The 26,699-nt window shown below is 41.7% G+C and overlaps 1 protein-coding gene across 1 annotated transcript; it reads left to right on the top strand.

Annotated features, from left to right (window-relative positions):
* The first annotated feature begins 1,776 nt into the window (after positions 1–1,776).
* IL22 (interleukin 22) lies at positions 1,777–7,071 on the top strand. Its single transcript, XM_015431901.3, has 5 exons — positions 1,777–2,025; positions 2,470–2,535; positions 2,652–2,795; positions 3,725–3,790; positions 6,454–7,071. The coding sequence occupies exons 1-5, from the start codon at positions 1,840–1,842 to the stop codon at positions 6,529–6,531; spliced, it is 540 nt and encodes a 179-aa protein (XP_015287387.1). The 5' UTR covers positions 1,777–1,839; the 3' UTR covers positions 6,532–7,071.
* Positions 7,072–26,699: the final 19,628 nt, after the last annotated feature.

Raw genomic sequence — 26,699 nt, 5'->3', positions numbered from 1 at the left:
ATTGTGGAATGGCTAAAGTGAGCGAATTAACATATATGCATTACCTCACATACTTGGAATTTTTTTTTTTTTTGGTAATGAGAACATTTACAATCTATGCTCTTTGTGATTTTTAAGCATAACATATATTGTTCTTAACTATTGTTGCCACGATGGACAATAGAGCTCTTCAACTTATTCCTCTTCTTTAACTGAAATGTTGTATCCTTTGGGTAACATCTCCCCAACTCGCTGCCCCTTGCCCACCCAGCCCCTGGCAACCACCATTCTACTCTTTCTTTCTATGAGTTCAAGTGTTTTAGATTCCACATGCAAGTGTGATCATGTGGTGTTATTTACTCCCACTAATCTTCCTTTTTGCTTCTTTCTCCTCTGGCCACCTTCACAAATGCTCAGTGTCCTCAGGTGGTTCCAACTCTTCCCAGTGGCACTTTGCTGAGGTCTGTGCCATCTCAAAAAGTGGTCTAGGTTTTACAATTATTTACGTCCCTTCTCCCAGTTCTTCAACACTCCTGATCTTAACTAGTTGTGAGGAGAAAAATCTGATCATACAAATTTGCACTAATTCACATTCCTTCCCTCAGCAATAGGTACTTGCATTTTGATAGTTGCACTTGCGTCCTTCTCTTGCTCTGCGGGAGAATTTCCAGTCTAGTTTTAGGTGTATTTTTAAATAATTTAAAGGTAATGTGGAACCTCTATATTCCTATATTCCCTTCCTCAGACATCCATGTATGTGTGCATATATATGTGTGTGTATATATAGTATATATATACATATATATTGTGTATATACACACATATATGTGTATATGCAATATATACACATACAATATATACATATATACACACATATATAATTGTTATAAGGTTATTTGGAAATATTATGTTGAGACCTGTGTGAAGTTTAGAATTAGGTAAAATTTTAACTATATCCATGGTATTCTTTTCTTTTAAACAAAGTTTACATGTTAAGAAAAATGGTGATCAGATTGTTCAGCATTAGCATTTACAAACTTAAGTGGACATTGATTATAATTCAATTAATACAATTTTAAGATACACTTGCTTCTGCCTTGTTAGGATCACTTAAAAATAGTCCCAGAAAGGGAAGAAAACAATAAGTAGATTAGCCAAGACTGTTATTTTTGAAACAGAAGTCTGGTTTAGAATTCAGCATTTTAAAAAGGAGATAAAATTATTTTAATAATGGAATGATCTGTAAGCTGTCATTACCATTTACTTTAAAGCAGAGGATATAGGACACGGGTCCTTTTTTTCTGATCACCTCCAATGAGATAAGAATCTATAAAGCGGGTAGGAAAATGAGTCCGTGACCAAAATGCTTACTCAGCCACTATAGGAGATCAAAAAATTTTATACTAAATCTGAACTCTACTAAGACAAAACAATTGTTTTCTTTGAAAAATATGTAGGGTTTAGAAAATTTCTGGGATTTGTCTGTAAAATACCCCCTGGGCTCTAATAGTGACGTTTTAGGGAAACACTTACATCTCAAGGTGGGAAGAATAGAGGTGGTGTTTTGTGGGCTCCTGTGGTGGTTAGGTCGTTCTCAGAAGACAGTACTGGAAATTAGATAATTGCTGATGTCACATTTTGCACAATTAAAAAAAAGGCGGTATCCTGGGGGCTATAAAAGCAGCCGCTTCTACCTTCCCCATCACAAGCAGAATCTTCAGAACAGGTAAGCGTTTCGGCAAACTTGGTACAATTGGTTAGTTTGATGAAATACTTCTTGACTAATTTTGTTCCTTCACGTTGTTTTCGACCAGGTTCTCCGTCCCCAGTCACCAATTGCTCGAGTAAGAGTTGTCTGCAATGGCCGCCCTGCAGAAATCTGTGAGCCCTTTCCTTATGGGGACTCTGGCCACCAGCTGCCTCCTTCTCTTGGCCCTCTGGGTGCAGGGAGGAGCAGCTGCGCCCGTCAGCTCCCACTGCAGGCTTGACAAGTCCAACTTCCAGCAGCCCTATATCACCAACCGCACCTTCATGCTGGCTAAGGAGGTATGCATCTCAATGCTGCGCTTTCTCATTGGATCTACTTGGAACCCAAATAGTTCTTGCACTTTTCTTCAGAGCACCTCTAAGAGCTTTAGGAACCCATTGTTTATCCCTGCTGGCAGATAAATTTTCTGTTTTTTCAGAGACTCTTTGGGAATCTGGCCGGTTTTTTTTTGACTTGAACTCCTTCCTTCCATTTTGGTCTTTATGATACATGTGATGAATTTTCCCATTCATGTTTTAAACTCGGCCATTCAGTAACCCATCTGATGATTTTTTTTTTCCTTTATGCCTTTGTGTGTTGTCCTAAACTTATGCACACATCTGAATTCTGTTTCTAGTCTTTATGGGGTTGCTCTGGGGAGAGGGGATGGGGCACATGTCTACGTACAGATTTTTTTTCTATCTGCTCAATGTCCAGGCACTTAGTCTTTTCTTCTCTTCCAGGCTAGCTCGGCTGATAACAACACAGACGTTCGTCTCATTGGGGAAAAACTGTTCCGCGGAGTCAGTGTAAGCTACAGTTGTGACGAACAGGGCCGTGTGCCGTCCATGGGTACTTGGATTGGTGGTAATGATGATTTAGGACTTATCCCTTATGACCCTTGCTGTTTCCCTTCCACCTGTAGATGAGTGAGCGCTGCTATCTGATGAAGCAGGTGCTGAACTTCACCCTTGAAGAAGTGCTGCTCCCTCAATCGGATAGGTTCCAGCCTTATATGCAGGAGGTGGTGCCCTTCCTGGCCAGGCTCAGCAACAGTCTAAGCACATGTGTAAGTTCAGCTCTCAGCCTATGCCCATCTACCCCTCCTTCCCTCCTTCTTCCACAGAGACCCCCTTACCCCGATTCTCTCTTCTCCCCTCTACCCCTAAGCTAGCAGGAAGAAGCGTCTTGGCAGCAGTATTATCAGGAGTCATTTAGGATCACAGAGTGTTTGTTTTTGCTTTTGATTGAGTCACATCTTGAGTTTATAGTGGTGAAGGGGGTCTGGAACTTAAGTGTATAGAAGCCGCATTGGTTTGTCTCTGGAAAAAAGGCAACTCAGTTTGTGTAAGGTGAGAAAGGTGTTGGGAAAAACATCTAGATGTGGAAATGGATCCACTGAGTCTAAGTTGTTGAGGGGAGGGGATGGCATGGAGAGAAAGTAGAAGACAAAGTGGGAAATGGGAAGGCTTAGTGTCAGCGGTGTGTCGGCAGACTGTTGCCCTGCTGATGTCATGGGAAGTGACAAAATCGGAGGCGTGTGAACTTGATGCCGCTGAACATATGAAACTACAAAAAAAAGTTTGAGTGTAGTGGGCCCAGTCAAAGGCCCTAGGACTTACTGAAGAGGGCTTAATTTTCACATGAGATGTTTTATGTACATTTCTTGTTCTGAGCATGCTGTTTTGTGGAGGTATGATTGAGGTTTTATTCCTTACAGAATTTGCATAAACCACTCCGCTGTTTCCACAAACGCAAACCTCAGTAGGATTTCCTAAAGATGAAGAGAGGTCTCTTGTAAGGGAAGTGACTGGATTCTGGTGTCCAAGGGAATTCAAGAGCTCAGGAAATCTAGGTCACCGTTGAAATCTAGGTCATTGTGGGCAAAATTACTAAGAGTTTTAATTCCAGGTGAATTGTACCGTACCTCCACGGGTGTGGAGGTTCGTGAAGTTTCAGCACAACATTAAGATAGTTATTCTTGTTTTTGTTTTATAGCACATTGAAGGTGATGACCTGCATATCCAGAAGAATGTCCAAAAGCTGAAGGACACAGTGAAAAAGGTAGGACTGATAACTGTCAATGCTAAGTCATGCAATAGGAGAGACAAATGCTGTTTTTCTTTCCTTTCTTTCTTCCCACCACTTTGTGATTTTTCACTTGATTCTCCTACCACCAGGGTGATTACTTTGGTGTCTGTGTCTGCAGAGATATCTATATATCTAGAAGTCAGTTTCCAAATTTGGCAAATTGTAGAATTCTAGAACCGGCTGGAATCTTAGGTTGTCCAGTCACATTACCTCACCTTCTGGGGAAGGCAAGTGGCAGAGACAGGGCTGAATACAGGTCTCCCGAATCCCAAGCTAACACTTTTCCCGGCAGTGATACAGATTAGTTTCATTAATTCTTAGGGAAATTTCAGATTCCTATTGACTCATGTAATCTGAAGAAGCACTTGTTTAAAAACAGAAAAGTGCCTATGGGCAAATTTATTTGAAGTCATTTTTGAAGGCATTCATGCATTGCTTTGAAACTTGGAGGAATAAACTCAGAACAACAATAAAAGAGCTGGACTTGCATATAGGGCTAATTTCTGGAGTAATCGATGCTTATTTTTAATTATCATAATATCTAACAACTATTGATTTTAGTTTAAAATCAAGAGCAGATAACACCTGATCTCTTTTAGTCAAGTTCAAATAGACTAAAAATGTTAGTAAGAGATTTATTATAGTTAAATGGAAGTCTGAATTGGTAAGCCTTTTTTTCTTCCTCTCTCCCTTCAAGACCTTCCATTCTAGTTTCTTCCTTCATTCCCTCAATAAACCCCTAGTGAGCATTTATCCACGGTGGGCTGGTGTACATTTCTATAGTGAATGATACCATCATGTGCCCTATTTGGTGAAAAGAACAACAATGGAAGACTTAGACTAACAATAGTGACTCACCCCAAAACCAGAGGAATGATTAGGAGCAGTGAAAGTGATGTTCTTACAAGCAGGTCCAAGTAAATACTCAGAAACATGAAGGCTCCAGTTGATGGAATTTTCAGTAAGAAGCTTAACCTTAATTCCCCCTTTTTTCCTCTTGACTTTTTAAAAAAGCATTTCTTCCTGAGCATCATTTAATGAACGTGACTGTTTCTTCCTTTGATAATTGAAGGCTTTGTAGTTTTATATTGTGAAGCTCAGTTCTCTTGTTATGGAACTATTATCTAGACATGGAGGGCTGAATGTTAGCATGTCACAGACAAGACGTGCTTTACACATCTTGCTTAAAAAATTCCTGATTTCAGCTTGCTTGTTGTCTTTAGAAAAGTGAAGTGTGAGAGAGGAAAATCTCATGGTGATCTGGGTGATTTTCAAGGCCTTTAATCCATTTTGAAAGAATCAATTTCCTATTTGCAATGATTTGCCACATGGAAGAGTGATTATGCTTTTTTGCTGGTACCTTCAGAAAGTACAGGCGGGAGAGGAATGTTGTTCAGAGAAAGATCAACAGGAAGAGAAACTGCCAGAGCTGTCTGAAATAGGGTGGTCTCGGGAGGCATTAATTCCCTCTCGCTGGGGGTAAAAGCACAGCACAGGCTGGTAGTAAAATGCATGACAGACAGTAGGGGAAGATAAACTTTAAAATTCTTTACAGTCTTGGAGTCTTTGAGATAGAAAAGCATATCTTTTTGGCTTTATGTCAAAAGAAGTATGGAAAGGTGAAAGGGCGGAAGAAAGCAGGAAAAGAAAGAACAATGTACTGTATAGAGGATAATGGTGACAAGGTTTTTCTTGAAATAATGCAAATATGATAGATTAGAGGAATTTCAATAGGGAATGCTTTTCACTTGAATTTGGGTTTCCTCTTCCATTAAGTTTGGGAGCCTCATCTGCATTTGACTTGGAGGGAGAAAGAATGAATGTTAGGACCTGTATCTGGTTTTCTATTAACTAAAGCAAGTGGAAAAGACTTATTTGACATTTTTCCCACAAAAGTGAAAACTTGTCTTTTACTCTTTGTCAAAATGGTGGAAACAGAAAAAAACTCAATGTATTGGTAAATATATGGTTTGAAGTCTTCCGAGCTGAGATGTTTTAAATCAGGAGTGTCCAATCATTTGGCTTCCCTGGGCCACCTTGAAAGAACTGTCTTGGGACACACATAAAATCCACTAACACTAACAATAGCTGATGAGCTAAAAAAAAAAAAAAAAAAAAAAAAAAAGTCCATGCATAAATCTCATAATGTTTTTAGAAAGTTTATGAATTTGTGCTACGGTGCATTCAAAGCTGTCCTGGGCCACGTGCAGCCCGTGGGTTGTGGGTTGGACAAGCTCTTTATAAGCCATCTGTCATAGATAGTTTTGGAGTTGCAAAACAGGCCAAGGCATAATGGGTGGCACTCAGGATCCCCCAGACCCCAGCCTCACTTCAGTCTGCTTGCTCTGGTTAAGAAGGGGTGGTCAACCCTCTGCCCAGCTTTTAAACAGCTTCATTAGTGTGAGGTGCACCTGAAATTGATGCCTGCTGGTGGCCTCTCAGTCCAGAGAGCTGTCATTTTAAGCTCTTTGGCAAATCATACAATACTCTTGCTAAAGGGGTATTACGATGAATGTTTTACAAATGCTTAAAACTCGGTTTCTGTCTCCATCAACCTAATCTTGCAATTTCTAATTTGTTCACTTTAGAAAACATGGCATAAATGCTCAAATACTTTTGCATTCTTATTTTCACAGCTTGGAGAGAGTGGAGAGATCAAAGCAATTGGAGAACTGGATTTGCTGTTTATGTCTCTGAGAAATGCCTGCATTTGACCAGAACAAAGCTGAAAAACGAATAACTAACCCTTTTTCCCTGATAGAAATAACAGTTAGATCCCCCAAAGCGATTTTTTTTTAACCAAAAAGAAGATGGGAAGCCAAACTCCATCATGATGGGTGGATTCCAAATGAACCCCTGCTTTAGTTACAAAGGAAACCAATGCCACTTTTGTTTGTAAGATCAGAAGGTAGACTTTCTAAGTATAGACATTTATTGATAACATTTTATTGTAACTGGTGTTCTATACACAGAAAATAATTTATTTTTTAAACAATTGTCTTTTTCCGTAAAGAAGATTACTTCCCATTCCTTTAGGGGAAAAAATCCCTAAATAACTTCATGTTTCCATAATTAGTACTTCATATTTATAAATGTATTTATTATTATTATTATAAGAATGCATCTTATTTATATTTTATTAATATGAATTTATTTATAGAAACATTATTTGATATTGCTACTTGATATTTATGATAATAATTATAGAGCTATAACATGTTTATTTGACCTCAATAAACACTTGAATATCCTAAGTCTTGTGGCTTTGTGATTTTTCTCCTTTACTTTCATCATCATCATCATCATCATCATCATCATCATTGTCATGTTACCATTCCCATAACTTTATTCTTTGTTTTTTTTTTTTTTTTTTTTTTTTTTTGAGACGGAGTCTCGCTCTGTCGCCCAGGCTGGAGTGCAGTGGCTGGATCTCAGCTCACTGCAAGCTCCGCCTCCGGGGTTTACGCCATTCTCCTGCCTCAGCCTCCCAAGTAGCTGGGACTACAGGCGCCCGCCACCTCGCCCGGCTGGTTTTTTTTTTTTGTATTTTTTAGTAGAGACGGGGTTTCACCTTGTTAGCCAGGATGGTCTCGATCTCCTGACCTCGTGATCCACCCGTCTCGGCCTCCCAAAGTGCTGGGATTACAGGCTTGAGCCACCGCGCCCGGCCACTTTATTCTTGACTCTAAGAAAATGAGGTAGCTATTAGTATTATTCCAATTCTACAAATGAGAAAGCTGCATTAGAGACACGTTAAGAAACATTTTATAACTATAAGTAGTTGACCCTTATTGAGCCAGGTCTATCTGATTTCAAGGCTCTCTGCTATAGTGCCTATATTGGTTTATTAGGTTGACTCAGCATGTACCTTTGAAAAGAAAAAAGGTAAGAAATTGAAAAGAACTTATCATAAGTCATTTATGGATAAAAGAAAGCAGTGATGATGCTGGAGAGAAATACATGTCGCCTCTATTGCTATGGATAAACTGTTTTAGTTCTAGTTCAGGCCTACTGAAAGGTGCACTCTCCAGTCTCCCTGAAAGTGAGACACTAAAGGAACAGGAAAGCTGTGTTTTGGGGAGTCTTTCCTACTAGTAAATTTAGCACTGATAGGGAAGTCTCATAGGTGGAAGATGGGCAAGATACTATGAAACACACAGAGAGAGGGAAAGGGTTTCATCTTCAAAATTTGTACAATGCTATAGAGAAGAGAGAGAAGAGGTAGAGATAAAGGTTGGATTTGTTCTACCAAGAAGAATGGACAAAGGATGCCAGCAATGAAGAGCTGTTCCTGGGGGAAGGGCTTTGAAAGATCGTGTAGGTCTTTTCATACAAGGTCAAAGTCAATGGTAGGAAGTAAGTCGTCATCTGCTAAGGTATTTTCTTCTCCAAGCAATCAGGAACCAACTTTGCAGGTCACTTGCCAGTTGTTGGCCAAGTTCCTGCAGGATTAGGTCCAGCCTGGTGGTGAGAGGGGAGCACATAGAATAAATTCCCAGCAGGCCTTTGTCTATTCCTGGCAGTCAGCCCCTCTTTTGCTAACTTGCCCGTTGCACTCTTGCAACATATTTTTATACTTTCTCTAGTAAATCTGCCTTTCTTTACCCACAATGGTCTTGGTAAACTCTTTTACCACCTGTGCCACCAGCCTCAGATAGTTGTCGCTCACCCACAACATTTTGGTGGCCCGTATGCGGTGCTCTCTCTCCTTATGGGGATCTCTCTCCATACGGGGGCTCTCTCTCCTCATAGGGAACCCTCTTGCCTCTCTCTCTTTCCCAACTTGGAACCCTCAGTGGATAGCATTTAAGCACAGAGATAATTGTAGGTCTCTGGCCAGAGCTATACTCTGGTGGGCTGAAAGGTGTCCCCGTGGAAGCATCTAACTGCCATGACCGTTCGAGAGGCACCTAAGTTTGTGTTCTCTTTTCAATCTTTCAGCAGCCAGCTTCTAGTACCTCTCTGGCAATTGATGGTAACTGGCCAGGGCTGTTCTCTGGTGTTGCCTAAACGTCAGAGGGTGAACAGGGTTAGCTGCCTCTCCCATTAGGCAGGAAGGCTTTTTCCTCTCTTCTCTGCTCAGAAGTCCCTAATCCCTAAGTGTGGCATGACTGGTAGTGGAGGCTCATTCAGAGCGAATTCACACATGTTTTGGGTGACTCAGACCCTCTCTTTCTGATTCTGAATTCCCCCATGGAGTCAGCCAGCCATTCTGTTCCGATGTGGCTGAATCAGGGGAACTCAGCCTCAGAACAGTGAGTCTTCCCTTCCCTGGGCTGGCGCCAGGTCAAGTTCTTCCTTTACCTTTTTCCTCGTGTCTGGACTAATCATCCAGCTAAGGCCCCCGAGTGGCTGAGAGGTCTTTACTAATAGGTGGGATGACCCTTTAGAAAGTGCACCCAAGTCCCTTGGTGGGTGCAGGTGGACCCTTTTCATCTTGGTGGGATGCCACAAGAGAAAATGCAGTTCAGTGTGAGGTTCCGTGATGCAGTGGTGAGTACTCGGGACTCTAAAAATGCAGTTCATGAGGCCCTGAGTGGTGTGTTTTCCAGTCCTATCCTGGGACAACCCCAGCTATTCTTTCACTCACGTCTAGGCTGCATTCTAAAGCATTAGAACAAACTTAACCCTCAGACTCTCAAAAAGAAGCGTCTAATTTTCTTGTTTAACACAGCGTGGCTCCTATGCAGGAAATCCTCCAATTAGCCTCCTTAGTCTTTATAACCAAAAGCAGAATAAAGAAAACAAAACTAAGAATAAAGAAAAAGTCAGAGACAAGAGGCAGGCTTAACTGTTGGCTGCTTTATAAGCCCCCAGCCCCCTCCGAGTTGCCCTAAGCACTCTCCTCCAGATAACCACCACTGGGGCAGAAGAGCAGGCAAGAAGAAAGGCGAACTGCTCCAATGAAATAAAAGGAAAAAAGTCCTACACGGCTTGCGCCCTCTGCCACAAGCTCAGCCACTGAAAACGGGATTGCCCTGAGAGCCGAAGGCCCCTGGAACAAAATCCCAACTTCTAATGGCCTTAAGCTGAAGGGGCTCCCTGCTCTGGCTGGAACAGGTCACCTTAACTGGTGACTGGTGGAAGTGGGAGAAGTTCATCTCATACCGTGTAGGTCTGGGGTGCTAAGGCTTTCCCCGATGGAAGACAAGTGAAAGTGGTAGAGGTGCTGGCCCTGCACCACAGGCTCACAAGCCCGCTTGTAAAGCTTAACCTTTTCCTCTGCATTCTTTGCTTTTCTTTTTCTCTTTTTCTGTTCATTCTAGGGGTCTAGCCTTAAAAGGGAAAGACAGTTTCTAACGTCCTAACCCCTGATTTTGTCATTCTCTTTAAATCTCCGGCTAGTTACATATTATGGCCCATTTCTGTGCACATTTTAAACTAATGGGCAAATTACAACAGGAAAGCTTCAGAGCTCAAATGGTCAATCTGCACTATAGAATTCAGTAGAGTCTTCTAAAGCTCTCTGTCTTCCCCTCTTTTGTCAGCCTGCTTTAAATCTGCTGTTACTAAGCTGCTAGTGCTGAGATAAGACTCATTATTTGTGGTCTAACTAGAATATAAACATTGAAAACTCATTTAAAGAAAAAAGGTAAAAGAGGTTTTGTTAAACCAAGCAGCCTAGAATTTTTAAGCTCCCTAAAAGTTAATGAAAATAAATCCAACACCTCTTTTAAATGTTATTCTTAAAGCAGCTCTTTTTATTCAATTTTACTACAAGCTCTCAGTGATTATCCATCTGCCTCCCTTGAGCAGCTTCATGCTCTTAATATTAATGCTTTTATAAGGGAAATAGTACAAAATTGCTGTTTGCAGGGAGACCTCCAAAACTACTACCCAGATGAAATTTCTTTTTTCGTTTTTCTTTTTTGAGACGGAGTCTTGCTCTGTCACCTAGCCTGGAGCACAGTGGTGCAATCTCGGTTCACTGCAACCTCTGCCTCCCGGGTTCAAGCTATTCTCCCACCTCAGCCTCCTGAGTAGCTGGGACTATAGTCACTTGCCACCATGCCCGGCTAATTTTTGTATTTTTAATAGAAATGGGGTTTCACCATGTTGGCCAAGCTGGTCTTGAACTCCTGACCTCAAGTGATCGGCCTGCCTCAGCCTCCCAAAGTGCTGGGATTACAGGTGTCGGGCCCGAAGTTTCTTTATACTTGTCCTAGTAATGTTATTTACCCCTGAACCACAACATTGATGTGCTAAGATACTAGGTATTCATGTAACTGTTTTTCTTATACTCTTTGCAGCCCTTCTTCTTTTCTAAGTTTACCATATATTGTCATTTTCCTTAAATATGGCTCTGTTTTTTTATCATGACTAACTATTGCCTCAATGGCTGCAACCAGGCACACACTCTACCCAGTAATATTTCAGGTTACTAACATAACACACTGTAATAACTGCTAGATATGCCCACATAGGCAGATACTTGAGAATAACATTGCATTCCTAGCCGTCCCACTATCTATAGAAGAAATGGCTAACACACAAGCCCAATACTCGATACTCTGGATTTGACTACACTATGTACACGCACACCAAAAACACAGGTTTAGGAGGGGGACCTAGGCCAATTGATCTCTCATGGCAATTATCCACTGTGACCGAGTGAATAGGGAAGGTACCAGAAATGGCCTGTAAAGTGAGCCTTTGTATCAGAAACTCGTAAGGGCCTGGTCCTTTCCTAGGGGTTTTAACACAGCCCATTGTAATTACACCCTCAACTATAAAGAGACACACCAGGAATGGGAGCAGTATGATGACTGACGAGTTCACCGTGGACCTCCACAGGTTTTTTCTGTGGTGGGAAAACAACCAAGTTAATGCCAGCAAAATTTAAAATGATTCCTTTATGCCTATAAATAGCTTAGCAACTGGGATGGAATATAGAGGAATAGGGGTTGAAACTGGACAACTTCTTAACCTCACTAATACGGCTTTTCCTAGATTTTCCCTTAACCAATTAATATTTAGAAATCTTATCTGTCAGGCCCCATATTTATACAACAAGCAAGTCAAACTTTTACTTCCTTATGTGTGGTTAACTACTTTTTCAGTCACTGCCCGTTCACATTTAATCCCCGGGGACCATGAAATCCCCCCCCCATTTATGCAAATTATACTGGAATCCAAACTAATCACACCTGTGCCTGGTTGCAAAGTCCCTCCCTGGGAGTTTCATTAGAAGGAATTGGGTTCTTCTTTTTATGTGCATCCAACATGTTTCTAGCCTTGCCTATTAAGTGGATGGGCACCTGCAGTACAGCTGCAGCCATACCTGCAGTGCATATATATAACTCCTCGAACTTCATAACCTCTGGCCAAGTTTCGAATTTGGTGTTCTTCCTAAGTGGAGCCCTCTAAAGGTCATCAAAGAAAGGAAACAAAAGTGGAACTTAACCTCCCACCATTTGGCATTCTTGCCACTGATAACCCCATTATGGAGAGAAATGGTCTAGAATATTCTATAGCCAGTGGACTCTTGGTTTGCAGGTATACCCATGCTGGTGCACAGCATTTGTAATCTCACTGATATGGTTTGGCTATGTCCCCACCAAAATCTCATCTTGAATTCCCACATGTTGTGGGAGGGACCCAGTGGGAGGTAATTGAATCTTGGGGGCTGTTCTCATGATAGTAGAATAAGGCTCACAAGATCTGATGGTTTTAAAAAGAGGAGTTTCCCTGCAAAAGCTCTCTTCTCTTGTCTGCTGCCATGTGAGGCATGGCTTTCACCTTCTGACATGATTATGAGGCCTCCCCAGCCACATGGAGCTGTGAGTCCAATAAACCTCTTTCTTTTGTTAATTGCCCCGTCTCAGGTATGTCTTTATCAGAAGCAGGAAAACAGACCAATACACTCACCATCTTAGTCCAGCAATCTTGGAAATCTGAAGTCACAGCCACTGAGGCCTAGCAACAGGTCCTAATTTCATTGTCAGGAGTTGTCCTGCAGAATCAACATGCTTTAGATGTGCTTACCACCAAGCCAGGAGGCACTTGCGCACTGTGAAATGAAACCTGTTGCTTTTACATCAATACTTCAGGTCAAGTAGAAGAAAGTTTAAAAAAGATAAAAGAGAATATCAAAGTATCAGAGGGCCTTCAAAAAAGAGTTCCTCTCTCTCTCTCTCTCTCTCTCTCTATATATATATATATATAGGCACAACTATTTCAAAACTTCTTCAACTGGTTTGGCCAAGGGTTGCCCAACTTCTCACCCCTATGATAATGTTCATATTAGTTTGTTTACTTGCACCACGTATTTTTAATGCAATATCTCATGTTGTGTCTTCTAGAATACAACAATCTCAAACCAAAATGTTGTTGCAGAGAGGGATATCAGCTCCTAAAAGAATTCCATGACTCTCCTTTGGATGCAACAGAACTAAATTTTAGGCTGCAAATGCGGTTTCCCCATAGTCTCACAGCAACCCTGCCCAATTTAAGTTTCAACTCAGGGATTTAGACCCATAGAACCTCCTAACTGACCAGCAATCCTAGGTAAGGCCAACTCTCCACTTCTGGAAGCAGTTGGAAGATGAGACCTTCACCCACATGCCAAAGAGCTGTCCTTCTTGCTCTGTTAGGGAGGGAATGTGGAGTCCCACTTAGGGAAAAGGAGTTAGGCTGGTGGCACTGACAGAAAGCAAAAAGAGAAAGTAGATAAGCTGTAAAGTCTGCTTTTCTTCGTGGTCCGGGACATACAGCCCTCCTGTGCCCAGTTTATCAGCAGACACCAGCGAGTTAGCTGCCTGCGGCGTTGGTGTTATCAGCACAGCACGCAGCACTGTTCAGCCCACGTACCAGTCTACAAAATCCCCAGCAAGCCTTTGTTTTCCGGCAGCTAGCCCCTCTTTTACTAACTTGCCCATTGCACTCTTGCAACGTATTATCATACTTTCTCTAGTAAATCTGCCTTTCTTTACCTACAACTGTCTTGGTAAGTTATTTTACCACCTGCACCACAGGCCTCGGATAGTCACTGCTCACCCACAGCAGGTTCCAAATGCTGAGAGGCACCGATGTTCCCTTTCAGGGATGATAGAATTATATATATATTTTTTCTGTGATTACCTTAAGGAGTCTTTCCTTTTCCAAATGAGTCTCTGTGTAATGACTAGAGCAAAAGTTGATAGCGTACTTGTTTTTGGCCAGTCTTCTGGGAACTGAACCATAAGTGGAAGAACATTTACCCCTAAAATTGGAAGGTAAGAAACTGACTTTATATTCAGATACAATTCAGAAGTAGCTAGAGTCGACCTTGTTTTTTCCTTCCCTAACCCTGCACATTGAATGTGTCAGAAGTCCTATTTGCTCTAATTCCAAAATAATGGCTGAATCTGTTCACTTCTCATTCTGGCTAAAGCCCATCAATGCCACGATCATCTCTCCTCTAAATTACTGTAGTATTGCAGTTTCTAAAGTTCCTCCTACTGTCTGTTTTTAACTCAGGAGCCAAAGTAAACTTACAAATTAAAAACAGTAGATTGGGCACATCCTGGCTTCCCCTAAGGGCTTCCCTTCACAGTGAGAATGAAACTGAAAGTTCATATCATCACCCCACCTCTGCAATCTCATCTGCTATCACCCTTCCCCTGAGCAATCTGCTGCAGTCACAAGGCCCACTGGCTGGTCCTCACACGCACCAGTCTAGCTCCTGACTAGAAGTCTTTGCACTGGCTGTTTTCCTAAGCCCAGAACAATCTTCCCAGTAATATTTCATGATCATTCCCTCCCTTCATTCAGGTACTCCTCAAATGTTACTGCCTCAGGAAGATCTACACTGGCCACCCTATCAAACACAGCCTCTTCACCACCCTCCACACCCTCCCCTCCCCTCCCATTACCCCACTTCATTTTTCTCTCTTGTACTTAGCACACATGAAATTAGTTATTTACTTACTTTGGCCATGGATTTAATTTTCAGTACGTACTTATTGGGTGTTAACTTGATGCCATGGGATGTGGTGGTAAACATCATACACACAGAGCCCCTGTCCTCATGGAACTTGCATTCTAATGTAAATGTAACAGAGGACATATAGTATAATAACAAGCATGGATATCTGCTATGAAGAAAAACAAAGTAGGGCGTGGGGGTAGAACTTAATAGGGATTAATTTAGATAACGAAATCAGAGAAGGCCTCTTGGAGGGCAGATATCTAAATGAGGTGGGGACATAGGCCATGTGCAATATCTGGGGATATCACCTTGAGATGAGGCAAGTTTGGCATATTCAAGAAGTAGCAAGAAGGTTGGGACTGGAGAAGCCTGGGTGAAGGGCAAAGCTGAAGATGAGCCCAAGATTTGACTAAGACCAGGTATGTGCATCTTTGCAAGCTAGAGCAGGACTTTAGATTTTGTTCTAAGGCTGAGGAAAAGCCACCAGATGGTTTCAAGCATGGGAAAGGCTTGGTATGACTCATGTTTTGTAAAGATCACTCTGGTTGATAATGCAGAGTAAATCTAGGAGAAGTAAGGAAGCAAGGCCAGGATGAGAGTCTAGGAAAGAAGCAATGATTGCATTGGAGTGGAAGGGAGCAGAGCCAGAGAAATCTGGCGTGTTACTCTTACTGTGACACTCAGCATGGGTTGCCTGGGAAATAGGAGTTATGTATGTATGGATCACATTCACTAACAGGAAAAGTAATTCTTTAGTGTTTCTTCTGGTTCTCCATTTATACTATATTAGTCACTAGCAGAAAGTGCTCCATGTAGGAATTGAAGGAAAGACAGATGATTTTGTTCTGAAAGGAAGTTTTTAAGATTTGAGTGAAGACCCTTAGATGAGGAGAATGAAGTAATACCAAGGGTTGGAGGCTGAAGTCCTCTTGTCTCGGAGGCAAACACAGCCTCAGTGAATTTATCTTCTGCCTGAACCAAGGAGATTCACTGGATTTTCTTGTAATAGTCCCTTGTTCAGGAGAACTTTCACTGGAAAATCACATCAACTCAGAAGAGACAGAATCATTAAGCATTTCGTTTCTATGGAAATGAGGGTTTAAGTCACTTTACTAGGCAAAGGACTCCATTCAACTGAGGTACAGTCAGAGGATAAGGGAAAAATAAAACGGTGGTGGCAGAAAGAATCCACACTTGTTAACTTGGGTCTTGCGAATTGCTATAAAAGCAGGAACTGTAGCAGATAGGATTTCTGTTCATTGTTTTTCTTCTCCTCTCCTTTCCTCCCTTTTATTTGAAGAGTACTTGCAGTGGCTAATATTTTTGTTTTCAGGTGGGAACATGACCACAGTGACATCATCCTTTAATGATATGGTAGCTGATGAGATTCTATATGTTTCCTATGCTGCCAATACACATTTTTCACCCAGATAAAGATATGAGTGGATGCTGAAGACACAAGAGATGCAAGGTGTCCATGTGGCCCTCCAGATCCTTATTCTGTACTTTTCCACTCTACTCGGTGCCCAAAGAGGCTGACATATATGGATTGGTTCATATACATGCATGCTCTTGGGCTTTTGATTGCATTTGGCTAATGGAAGAAGTACCAGGAGATTGAAGGGTGGGCTGGGAGGTGGGGGGGGATAAGGTCAGAGTATCTACGACCCTGGAGCTCTCCTGCCAGGCTGCCAGGCTGGTTGGCTATGTACTTCTACCAAAAGCCTCAGCTCTTGTAGACAGCGCTTTTCCATATAAATATCTTTCTTAGTTCTGAAAACTGCTCTCAACGCTGACCTCAACGGCCAGCTAGCTATTGTTCATCTCAGGGAATTGCACTATTTCTTGTTGGTTTCCTTGAGCTCTTTCCACACCTGTTATGGTTTGAATGTTTGTGTTCCCTCCAAGATTCATGTTGAAACTTTATCTCCAACGCAATAGTATTAAGATGTGGGGGCCTTTAGAAGGTGATTAAGTCATGAGGGGTTCTCCCTCATGAGTGGGACTCAGGCCCTTTTAAAAGAAATTTCACACAGCGTTAGGCCCTCTTTTTTCCACTCCACCTTCACCTTTGAGGACACAGCATTCACCTTCTCTGGAGAATGAACAACAAGGCACCATCTTGGAAGCAGAGAGAGCCAGCCCTCACCAGACACCAAATCTGCTGGCACCCTGATCTTGGACTTCCCAGCCTCCAGAACTGTGAGAACTAAATGTCTGTTCTTTATAAATTATCTAGTCTGTGGTATTTTGTTATAGCAGCACAAACACACTGACACAATGCCTTAAAAAAATCAATCTATTATTAAACTCTTATCCATTCCCCAGTTTGAATGTAGCATACATTTTCTACTGGGACTCTGCCCTATTTACTCTTCTTCCCCCTTCCATTTCCCGCCCCTCCCCAACTCCCACCCAGCAGCAGGATGGAGTCTGGGAATTTAGGTGAAATCATTTATGGGCAATAAATAAAACCAATTTTGGGTATGTCTGAGTCATGTGTAAATTTTTGATCTCGTAACAAAACAAACTTGGAAACAATAATATTTTGATTTCTAAAATTTAAATACTGTTTAATATTTTGTTTTCCTGTTTCTCCAACAGTTTTCTCCACAAAGAAGTAGAGGTGCTGAAGCCAATGTGCACTATCGCCTACAGGAGCCTAGAATTCGCTTCTCCCCCTCAGTCCCAGGAGTGCCCTTGCTCCTTTCTGTGTTGGCTCTTCCCACTCTGCAGCATCCACGGGCATTCACAGGAACCTTTGTTTAATTTGGGCTACTATGCAAGCTACAGGACGAGAGATTCTTTCACTGGAATAATTCTGACTCCCCTTAACCTTGCATTTTGGCTGATTCTCTTGTGTGTGGCCCATCTTCCTCCTCTTTTCTTGTTGCAGCTACTAAAAATATTCAGGGTGACCTGATGTGTTTCTATTAATCACAGTCCCTTCATTGTTTTGATGGGACTTAACCATCTGGGTTCATTCTGTGATCTTGAATCTTATGTTAGCCATGTGTGTGGAGCTTAATCTCTATAACACCTAGAAATTGACCAGCTGAGTCCTTACCAGTAGGCACTGTTTCTTTTGGAAATTCACATGCTGTGAGGTGCTTTTGTGAGCTGTTCTTCCATCTGTGACATTTTCATCTTGCCGTCGCTGCAGATGCTATTTTTAAGCATAGTAACTGCCCAGGAATTTTAGAACTCTTACATTGCTGCTTGTCTCAATGAAATCCTTAGAAATTTCAATTCAATTTAGTTCCTAAATGATTTTTTAGATCATAGGGTATGCAAGATCCTGCGGGATGGGCTTTGAAAACACAAGGTCAGATTTATCTGGATGCTGCCTTGAAGGAGTGTGCAGTCGTCTTGCGAGGAAGACAAGCATGCAACAGCCTAGGGCACAAGTGAGCTGACATGTGCTACAGGTAAGGCACCAACAAGATGACAATCATCACCAGGAAGGCACCAAAAGTTGCATTTAAGCTGATCTTTGGGAGGACAAGAGGATTTAAATGGGTTCAAATGACAACTCTCTGAAATTTCCCTTTTTTCTTCCCCTTTGCAATCCAGCAATAGCTAATTGCTCCATCTTCAGGGCTCCCAAGGTATAATTTTCATCTCTCTTAGCATTTATCACACTGTAGTTTAATCCCTTGTCATGTGTCTATCTTGAGAATTTTCAAGGACAGAGACTGTTGCCTACATTTAAACGCCCACAACCTGAAAATGCCTGGTGCTTTATAAGTGCCCAGTAAATGCCTGAGATGGATGCACAAATGATTGAATGGCTTTCTGGACCCCAGGACCCAGATGAGCAAAGAGTTGGGGATGTGAAAGTGGACAGAGTGCTCAGGTGAGGGCCACAGGTCCATGTGGCTGGAGCACAGCTTTTGTGTGGGCAATGCAGTGGGAAATGGCCAGCAGCTGGTAACATGAATTCTCTTCAGTTTTCTATTTCTAGTCCCTGGAAACTCAATTCTTCATGGGACTTATGCAAAGGGAGCTCGGTGGGCTAACAGGATTTGGACTCATACCGGGCCTCAGCCCCTAACCTGCAACCTGCTACAGTCTGATAAAACAATTGCATCAACGCTGTGTACTTCCACTTTCTCTTTGGTGAGTTTAGGCAGCTGATACTCCCGAAAACTTCCCACCACCAGGTGCTCACAAGAATGATGGGAAAGCTTGTGCCACTGATGGTATGGAGTGAAATCCATTCAAAAAACTAAATACACAGCAATTAAGTTGTTTCTGACACAGCCAGACAAGAGGTGTTCCCTCAAAGGGAACACTCAAACTGTAGGAGGCCCAACCACAACCTACTTGGATTGCTTTTGTTGATAATTGCTGCCGTGTGAAGGCTGCTAGGAATCCTGTGGTTTAAAGCCATAGTAGAATCATCTTGAGCTTTCTTCCCATGGTTTTGCCAAACTCTCCAGGCTCTCATCTTCAGAAGGTTGTTCCAATGGGGCTTGTCTACAGAGTGCGTGTGATCTGCTCTTCACCACCCCAGAACCTTTGAATGGAAAATTCCTTGTCCTTAAAATGAGAAGTACACCAATCCTCATGGAGAAATTAAATCGCTTCCATCTTGGCTGGAAGGATAATTGTTTAAATGGAATTTTAATGATGTTCAGATGTGAAAAATAAGGTGCACCACCACCAAGTTCCTCTCCCTTGCCCCAGGTGGAGAGCCCAGGGAGATGCCGATTTGCCCTCCCTCCAAATGGACCTGCCCTGTAGGCAGAAATCCCCTCATAATCTGCTTGATCAGATATGTCTCATATGTTCATGACAATCATTGACTTAGATAAGGAATGGACAAAATTCTTTTTTGTAAAGAGAAAAAGAGTAAATATTTTAGGCTTTGTGGGCCACATGTGGTCTCTGTTGTATATTTCTTCTTCTTCACCTCCTTGTCTTTCTCTTCTTCCTCCTTCTCCTCCTCTTCTTTTCCCCTACCCCTTCTTCTCTTCCTACTCCTCCTCCTGCCTTATCTTCCTTCCTCCTTCTCCTTCCTCTCAGCCCCTTAAAAGTGTAAATACCCTTCTTAGTTCATGAGCCTTACAAAAACCAGCTTCAGGCCAGATTTGGGTTATCATTTGCTGACTTCAGGCTTAGATCACCCACAGTTCATCTCCTGGCACTAGACACACTGACACCCAAACAAAATTCCGTGACCAAGATTAAAAGACATTGGTTTTGTGGGCAACTATTAAGATCTGTTATGAGTGGCAGATGGCAGATGGCAGATGTATTCAGCATTGGGTGTGACCCTGAGTTAACAAAAATTGCATTAAATTTCCATATCAACCACAGTTGTTATTGCAGAACAATCTAATAAAATCGTGACTATCGTAGCATTTTATCTTGTTAGCCATTTTAAAAATAGGACAGTGTTAGGTTTACAGCAAAACTGAACAGAAGGCACAGAGATTTCCCATATATACCCTCTGCCCCATGGATGCATAGACTCCCCCATGATCAACATCTCCCACCAGAGTGATATGTTTGTTATATTGATGAATCCACATTGCTGTTAGCCGTTTTTGATAACAGTAAGTTTTTCTTTATTACAATAGACAATAAATCTCTGTATCATCATGGGAACCCTCTTGGATTCTCTTGGTCTCTCTTGCTCCACTGTTGCCACTGCAGTGATCAACTCTGGCTCTTTCTTCCACTCTGGAGTCGGATAAAGTGCCATGGAACAGGTTGTGGAATTTACCTTCCCCTTGGCTGCTAAAGAGACCAGGTACCATCCAGAGGTTGAAGAAGTTAACTCCTCCTGGAGCAGGCGAGGAAGCTGGCATCTAACTTTCATTCCTCTCTCTCCTTCCCCTGGTCTGACCCAAAGCAAGCTTCTGCATAGCCTTTGTGGAGACATCCTACATGGCCAAGAGGCTGGCTGTCTCTCTTCATAAAGCACTGGCTAGCTAACTCATGCATTGCCATGAACTTGCTCCCCATCCTGGTTGACCTTATTTCTCTTTTCGTTCACTCTCACTCTTCCCTAATAGAGCTTCAGCACACAAAGTTATCCTTACGCTCTATTTTCTGGGGAACCTGGGTTGAGCCAATTTCCTACATGAATCTAAGCTCCATGAGGGTAAGAATTTGTGGGGGGGGGGGCAGCGAGGGATGGGGGTAAGGGGCATAGACAAGATATCTTTTGACACCTAGTAGAGGCTCAACACATAATTTTTATTTTGCATTTTGAAAGAATTAATAAATCCATTGATTCAGGCCACAACCCATGGAAGACACAAGCTAGAAGTTTGCTAGAAGAACTGGACACCTCTTATTAGTAGATTCCCACCATCAGAGAGCACCTAGGTCTGTAACACAAAGAAACACAGACATATTTAACTGCAGTTAAGAGAACAGATGGTGTGTAGGAAGTTATGAGAGAAAAGATACAAAGAAAGAGAGAGAGAGAAAAAAAAGTCAGCCAACGCAGGGCTGCACTAGAGGCTCCTATCTAGCCCAGACGCTCAGCTCATCTGCCCTCCTACCCTCTGCTTTGGTTTGAAATGCAGAGGAGAGACAGGAAACAATGATGAAGGCAAGGGAGGGGATGCCCATTGTGGGCTCTGTAGATGTCTAAGGCAAAATTAGGAGATAAAGAGCTGCTTGTGGCTGCCCAATCTCAGAAGTGGATCAAGAAGAAGCTTCCAGAGAAGCCCTTCCAAAGCAGAGCTTATCATTTTATGCCAAATGTTCCCATATTTCTTCTTCCTCCTCCTTATAGCCCCAACAGCCCTATAGTCTGTTTCGTCCCACAGGGCATTCTGTGGTGATGGAAGGGAGGTGTCTCCAGTAGCCCGATGGTATTTATTGGGCACATACCACAGACCAGTCACTGTATGGAACTGAGGTAAGAGCAATGAACAAGCAGACAAAAATCCTTGCTCTGATAGAGCTTAGATTTTAGCAAAGGGAGTTAAATAGCAAACAAAATGCACAAATGAAATATATCATATGTTAGATAATGATAAGGGCTTTGGGAAAAAAAAAACAGAAAAAAGAGATAGAGGGAGTGGGAGTGGGGTGAATCCTAATTAGGGCATTGTATTAGTTTGCTAGGGCTGCCACCACAAAGCCCCATGCACTGGGCGGTTAAAATAACAGAAGTTTTCCTCTCACAGTTCTGGAGGCTAGAAGTCTGACATCACAGTGTCAGCAGGGTTGGTTCCTTCTGAGTCCTCTCTACTTGGCTTGTAGATGGCACCTCCTTGTGTCTTCAGTTGGTCTTCCCTCTCTACCTGTGCCCTCATCTCCTCTTCTTATAAGGATTCCCATCATACTGCATTAGGGCACACCCTAGTGACCTTATTTTTAACTTTATCACCTCTCTAAAGATCCTATCTTCAAATCTAGTCACAGTCACATTCTGAGATGCTCAGGGTTAGGACCTCAACATAAGAATTTGAGGGCATGGAGGATGACACATGCCCCCCATGCCTCCTTTGGCCTATAACAGGCACCCAGGAAAAACCTTGCTGGGAAGGTGATATTTCAGCAAGGACTTGAAAGAGTTGAAAGAGCCAGCTATCTATACAGAAAAGCATTTCACACAGCGGGAACAGCAGGTGCAAAGGCTCTGAGACACAGGCCTGCTCCATGGGTTTGAGAAACAGTGAGGAGCCTATTATGCTGGACTAGGTGAGCCAGGGGGAGGAACAGGAATAGAGGTTGGGGAGCGGGGAGGGTTAGGGGTAAGGAGCACAGGCAAGATAGGATAGGTCCTCAGGCTGCAGAAGGGACATTGGCTTTCACTCTGGGCTGGAGGGGGATGCTTAAGGGAGAAATAGCATTCCTGGTGTCCTCAAAGTCCAGGCTCAAATTCATTGCTCAGCTCAAGCAGAGTCTATCACATGCTCATGTTGACTGCCTCAGGGACACAGGTCAAAGAGCTGAAGCAATAATTAATATGTTTTGGCAGAAAAGATACATCTATTTCTAGAGCTCTCACAATTGTGACTTCTAAACATCGCCTCAATTTTTGATGTCATTACTGTGAACCTTCTTGTTGATGTACTTAGAAAATGAAACAGAAAGGTTATTTTGATGTCGCCTGTGCTTTGATAAAACTTGAGAGAATTTGTGCACTGTGCATTCTTTTCTCCTTTTGCTTTTGCTGGGCTAAGAGTGAAGATGAAAACAGCAGAGAATCTATTTTCCATCACCTTTGGTGGGGGCGATGATGGGCAATCTGCTTCTGACTTATTTTTGAAATATAGTTAGGGTACCATGCTCTTTGCAGATTATGTAGATAACATACTTTTCATTGTCAGAGAATGAGTAGCCAGTATGCATAATGCCAGTTTGTCAAATCTGAAAATGCTAAAATAACCCCAAACTTATAGAGCTATGAAGAGTATTGATATATTGCAGTAACAGCTATTAGAGCATACAGAATGTTCCTCAAAGGTAGGTTTATTCTCACACTGCCTATAAGGATATTTCGGAATGATACATATGTAATGTTTATTTATTAATCCAGAGGCAAGATGGTACTATGGGAATACCACTGGGTTTGTTGTTCAAAGACAAGGGTCAAGGCCCAGGTTTGCTACTTCCTGGCTTTGTGCCTTCAGGCAGGTCACATAACCTATGTCAGTATCAGGTTTCCCACCTATAAACTGGAGAAAACAAGATCCTCTCTACTTCTTATAGCAGTATTGGGAAGACCAAGTAAAGAGGTGGCTTTGGGAAGTACTATATAAAATTAGATATTGTTACGATGTATATGCAAGAGCTTTAAAATATCATAAACATTTACGTTTTACTATTCCTTAGGTATTTCCTATTTCAATTTCTTCCTTTTTTCTTAGGTTACTGTCCCACCTCTTATTTTCTGTAGGTCTACCACAGCCTCAGACATTCCTTGGGAACTGCTCTAGTGTGGTGGGAGGCTGCACAGACAGTGGGAAACACATGGGCTTTGGAGTTCCATGAACATGGATTGGAATCCTCTGCCACTTTTGAGCTGTGTGCCACTGGGCATGTGATGCGACTTCCCTGCAGCTCAGATTTTTCCTCTAAAATGGAGCAATGCCAGCTGCTTTAAGAACTAACAACATTCTCAAATGTAATAGGAAATCTTTGGTTATGCCTGTATTTTAGTAAACAAAAATTGTCTGCCCCCAACTGCCTGTGGAATATTAAGTTGTCACTCATGACATTCAAGGTGGCTCTTAATTCCACTAATTTCTGGTTCAACAAACAAGTGACTAGGTCATGATTTCACCTTTTCAAAAAGCGTTTAAATGGATCTAAATATGTTTTAAAAGCTGGATGAGGTATGAGTCTCTGCTTCTTAAGCATGTTTTTCTAGAGCTACTAAAAAGCTTACATTGACAACATAGTTGAAAAAGTATTCTTCTGGATTATAGAAGAAGGGAAGTACCAGATAAGACTTGGTAGAGATCTGACTCAGATGTGGCTTCTTTCTCTACTGCTGCATCTGTGGCGGGGATCTTCTTTTCTTTTGTTTTCTTTCTTTCTTTCTTGCTTGCTTGCTTGCTCTCTCTTTCCTTCCTTCTTCCCTCCCTCCTTCCCTTCCTCCTCTCCTCTTCCTTTTTTAACAGTTGAGGTGAAATTCACATAACATAAAATTAACCATTTGAAAGTGAACAATTCATTGGTATTTAGTACATTCATGATGTTGTGCAACCATCACCTTTATCTAGTTCCAAAATATTTTCACTACCCTCAAAGAAAATCCCATACCATTAAGCAGTTACTCCCCATTCTGCACTCCTCCCAGCCCTGGGCAACCATCTTCCTGTTATCTGTCTCTGTGTACTCATTTATTCTGGATATTTCATACAAGTGGAATCACATATGTTACCTATTGAGGCTAGTGTTCTTCACTTAGTATACTGTTTTCAGTATTTATCCATGTTATAGCCTGTATCAGTACTTCATTTAAAAAATGGTTGAAAAATCTTCATATATATAAATATATATATATATACACACATACACACCACAACTGGTTTGTCCATTCATTCATTAATGGATGTTTGAGTCCTATTTTCTTTTTTAAAGAATATGAGTCAAATAATAGAACTCCTCTACTCAAAATTCCCATATAACACGAGTAGAAGCTAAAGTCCTACCAATAGCCTAAAAGGCTCTGCATGATCTCCATCCGTTTCTTTCCTGGCCTGATATCCTCCTCATCCTCTTCCCTTGCTCTAGAACAACCCACACAACCTTTCTAGCTGCAGCGAACCTGCTAAGCATGCTGTTTGCCTTAGCCTATTGCAGTGACAATTGCTTTTGGCTGAAGCAGGTAACTCCATTGCTTGCTTCCTTACTCCATTCATGATGTTACTTAAATGTTCCCTTTGCATTGAGGCCTTGTATGACCATCTATTTACAATCATCTCCTATCTCAGCACCTCCACCTCTCTTACTCTAGTCTATTTTTTCAAAACATCTATTATTTTCCAACTGTCTATAATGTACTTAAGGCATATCACTTATATCCACTATGTTTATTTAGTGGATAAACATAGTGGATATAATGTTCCCCCACTCTACTAGAACATTTTATGAAATTAAGAATTTTGTGCATTTTGTTTATTAGTGCATCTGTGGCCCTAGTACAGCCTGGAAGGTAACAAATACTCATATACTCATAATGAATACTCGAATAAGTATTTGATGAATGGCTATGTTAATGATGACATGTGCAAACCTGTGGAGTACAAGTCAGCTAACTGAGGGCCAGGACACACAGGCAGAGGCTCTCAGGGAATGTTCATGTGCTTCTCCCCTGCATACCCCTCCGCTTATCCAGCTTCCACGTCTCCTTTCCTTCCTCTCCAGTCCATTTACAACACTCCTCATTCCTTCTCTAACCTCTTTTCATCATGATGGTAGACAGGTTTACCATCCCATTGGTTAGGAGGCTTACCATTTTCCAATGTAGTAGGGCCTATCTTTTTTGGAGAGACAAAAACCACAGTATCATTGCATCAAACATATTAATCTGTCTATCACTGTTTCTTATCTACATCCTCTGGCTCTATTCTGGAAAAAATATATTGAATTTCAGTTTTTATAGTATGATTATATAAAAATAGATCCACGTACTTCTTATGCACAGCTGCATTGATTTTAGGATTTAGGATGCTAAGAAATTATGCCAATCACTGAGATCATTAAATAACATATTTCAACCAATGTAAGATGTTGTACGCTGGAAATTGCACCACTACTTTGTTTACCGCTGATAAAGGAAAAAGTGCTACTGATTAAACTATGATGGAATTCTTTCTTAGGATTTAGCACTTGATTTTTGCTTTTCAAGTAAATAAGTAATTTTGGTCCTTTCTCCAAAAATAAATATTTACTTTTCTAATATCAAAGTTGTGCCCCCCTGCTGTTCTGTGTCTTTCTATGAACATATTAACATTTGTTTTAATGCAGAATCATAATCTTTCTGAAGACCTTTTAAGCAGCAACTAAACACCTGTAGTAACAACCATGTACACAGTTCAGGGGAAGTGATGTCATCATTAGTGGTTGTGACCAAGTTCAGGACTGCACAGGCAGGGATAACTGTGGATTACAATGCACACTATCATTTAAGAGACATTAAAATGTAAAAAAAAAAAAAATGTGTGTTTCAGTGTCAACCAAATAGGTTACTAACAACAATTAGTTGTTGTTTTTTCCCCATAGGAGGAAAGCAGATAAAAAGCAGTATCACTGAAGACTTGAAGCGAGCTAAGATTCTGCAAAGGAGTTGATGAGCTGAGTTTGCTCGTGGGCTATGCTGGGCCATCAGAGAGGGCAGCTAGCAGTCTTTAGGGTGGGAGAGGACTTAAACTTTAAGGAAAATGGCCGCCATGCTGACATTTGGAAATTGGGGCAGTCAATTATGTTTTTGGGCAGATCAATTGTTTGAATATTCTCTGGTACATTACACAAGAGTGGCCTCCCTAAAATATC

This window comes from Macaca fascicularis, chromosome 11, assembly GCF_037993035.2.
Source record: "Macaca fascicularis isolate 582-1 chromosome 11, T2T-MFA8v1.1".
Classification (NCBI taxonomy): Eukaryota; Metazoa; Chordata; class Mammalia; order Primates; family Cercopithecidae; genus Macaca; species Macaca fascicularis.
This window is presented reverse-complemented; position numbering and strand designations above follow the sequence as displayed.

Bases quoted from the DNA above. Each gene is read 5' to 3' on its own strand.
- IL22 (XM_015431901.3), top strand. From the start codon at position 1,840: ATGGCCGCCCTGCAGAAATCTGTGAGCCCTTTCCTTATGGGGACTCTG. The intron at 2,796-3,724 runs GTAAGTTCAGCT...TTTGTTTTATAG, and splicing joins GCAACAGTCTAAGCACATGT to CACATTGAAGGTGATGACCT. The intron at 3,791-6,453 runs GTAGGACTGATA...TTATTTTCACAG, and splicing joins TGAAGGACACAGTGAAAAAG to CTTGGAGAGAGTGGAGAGAT.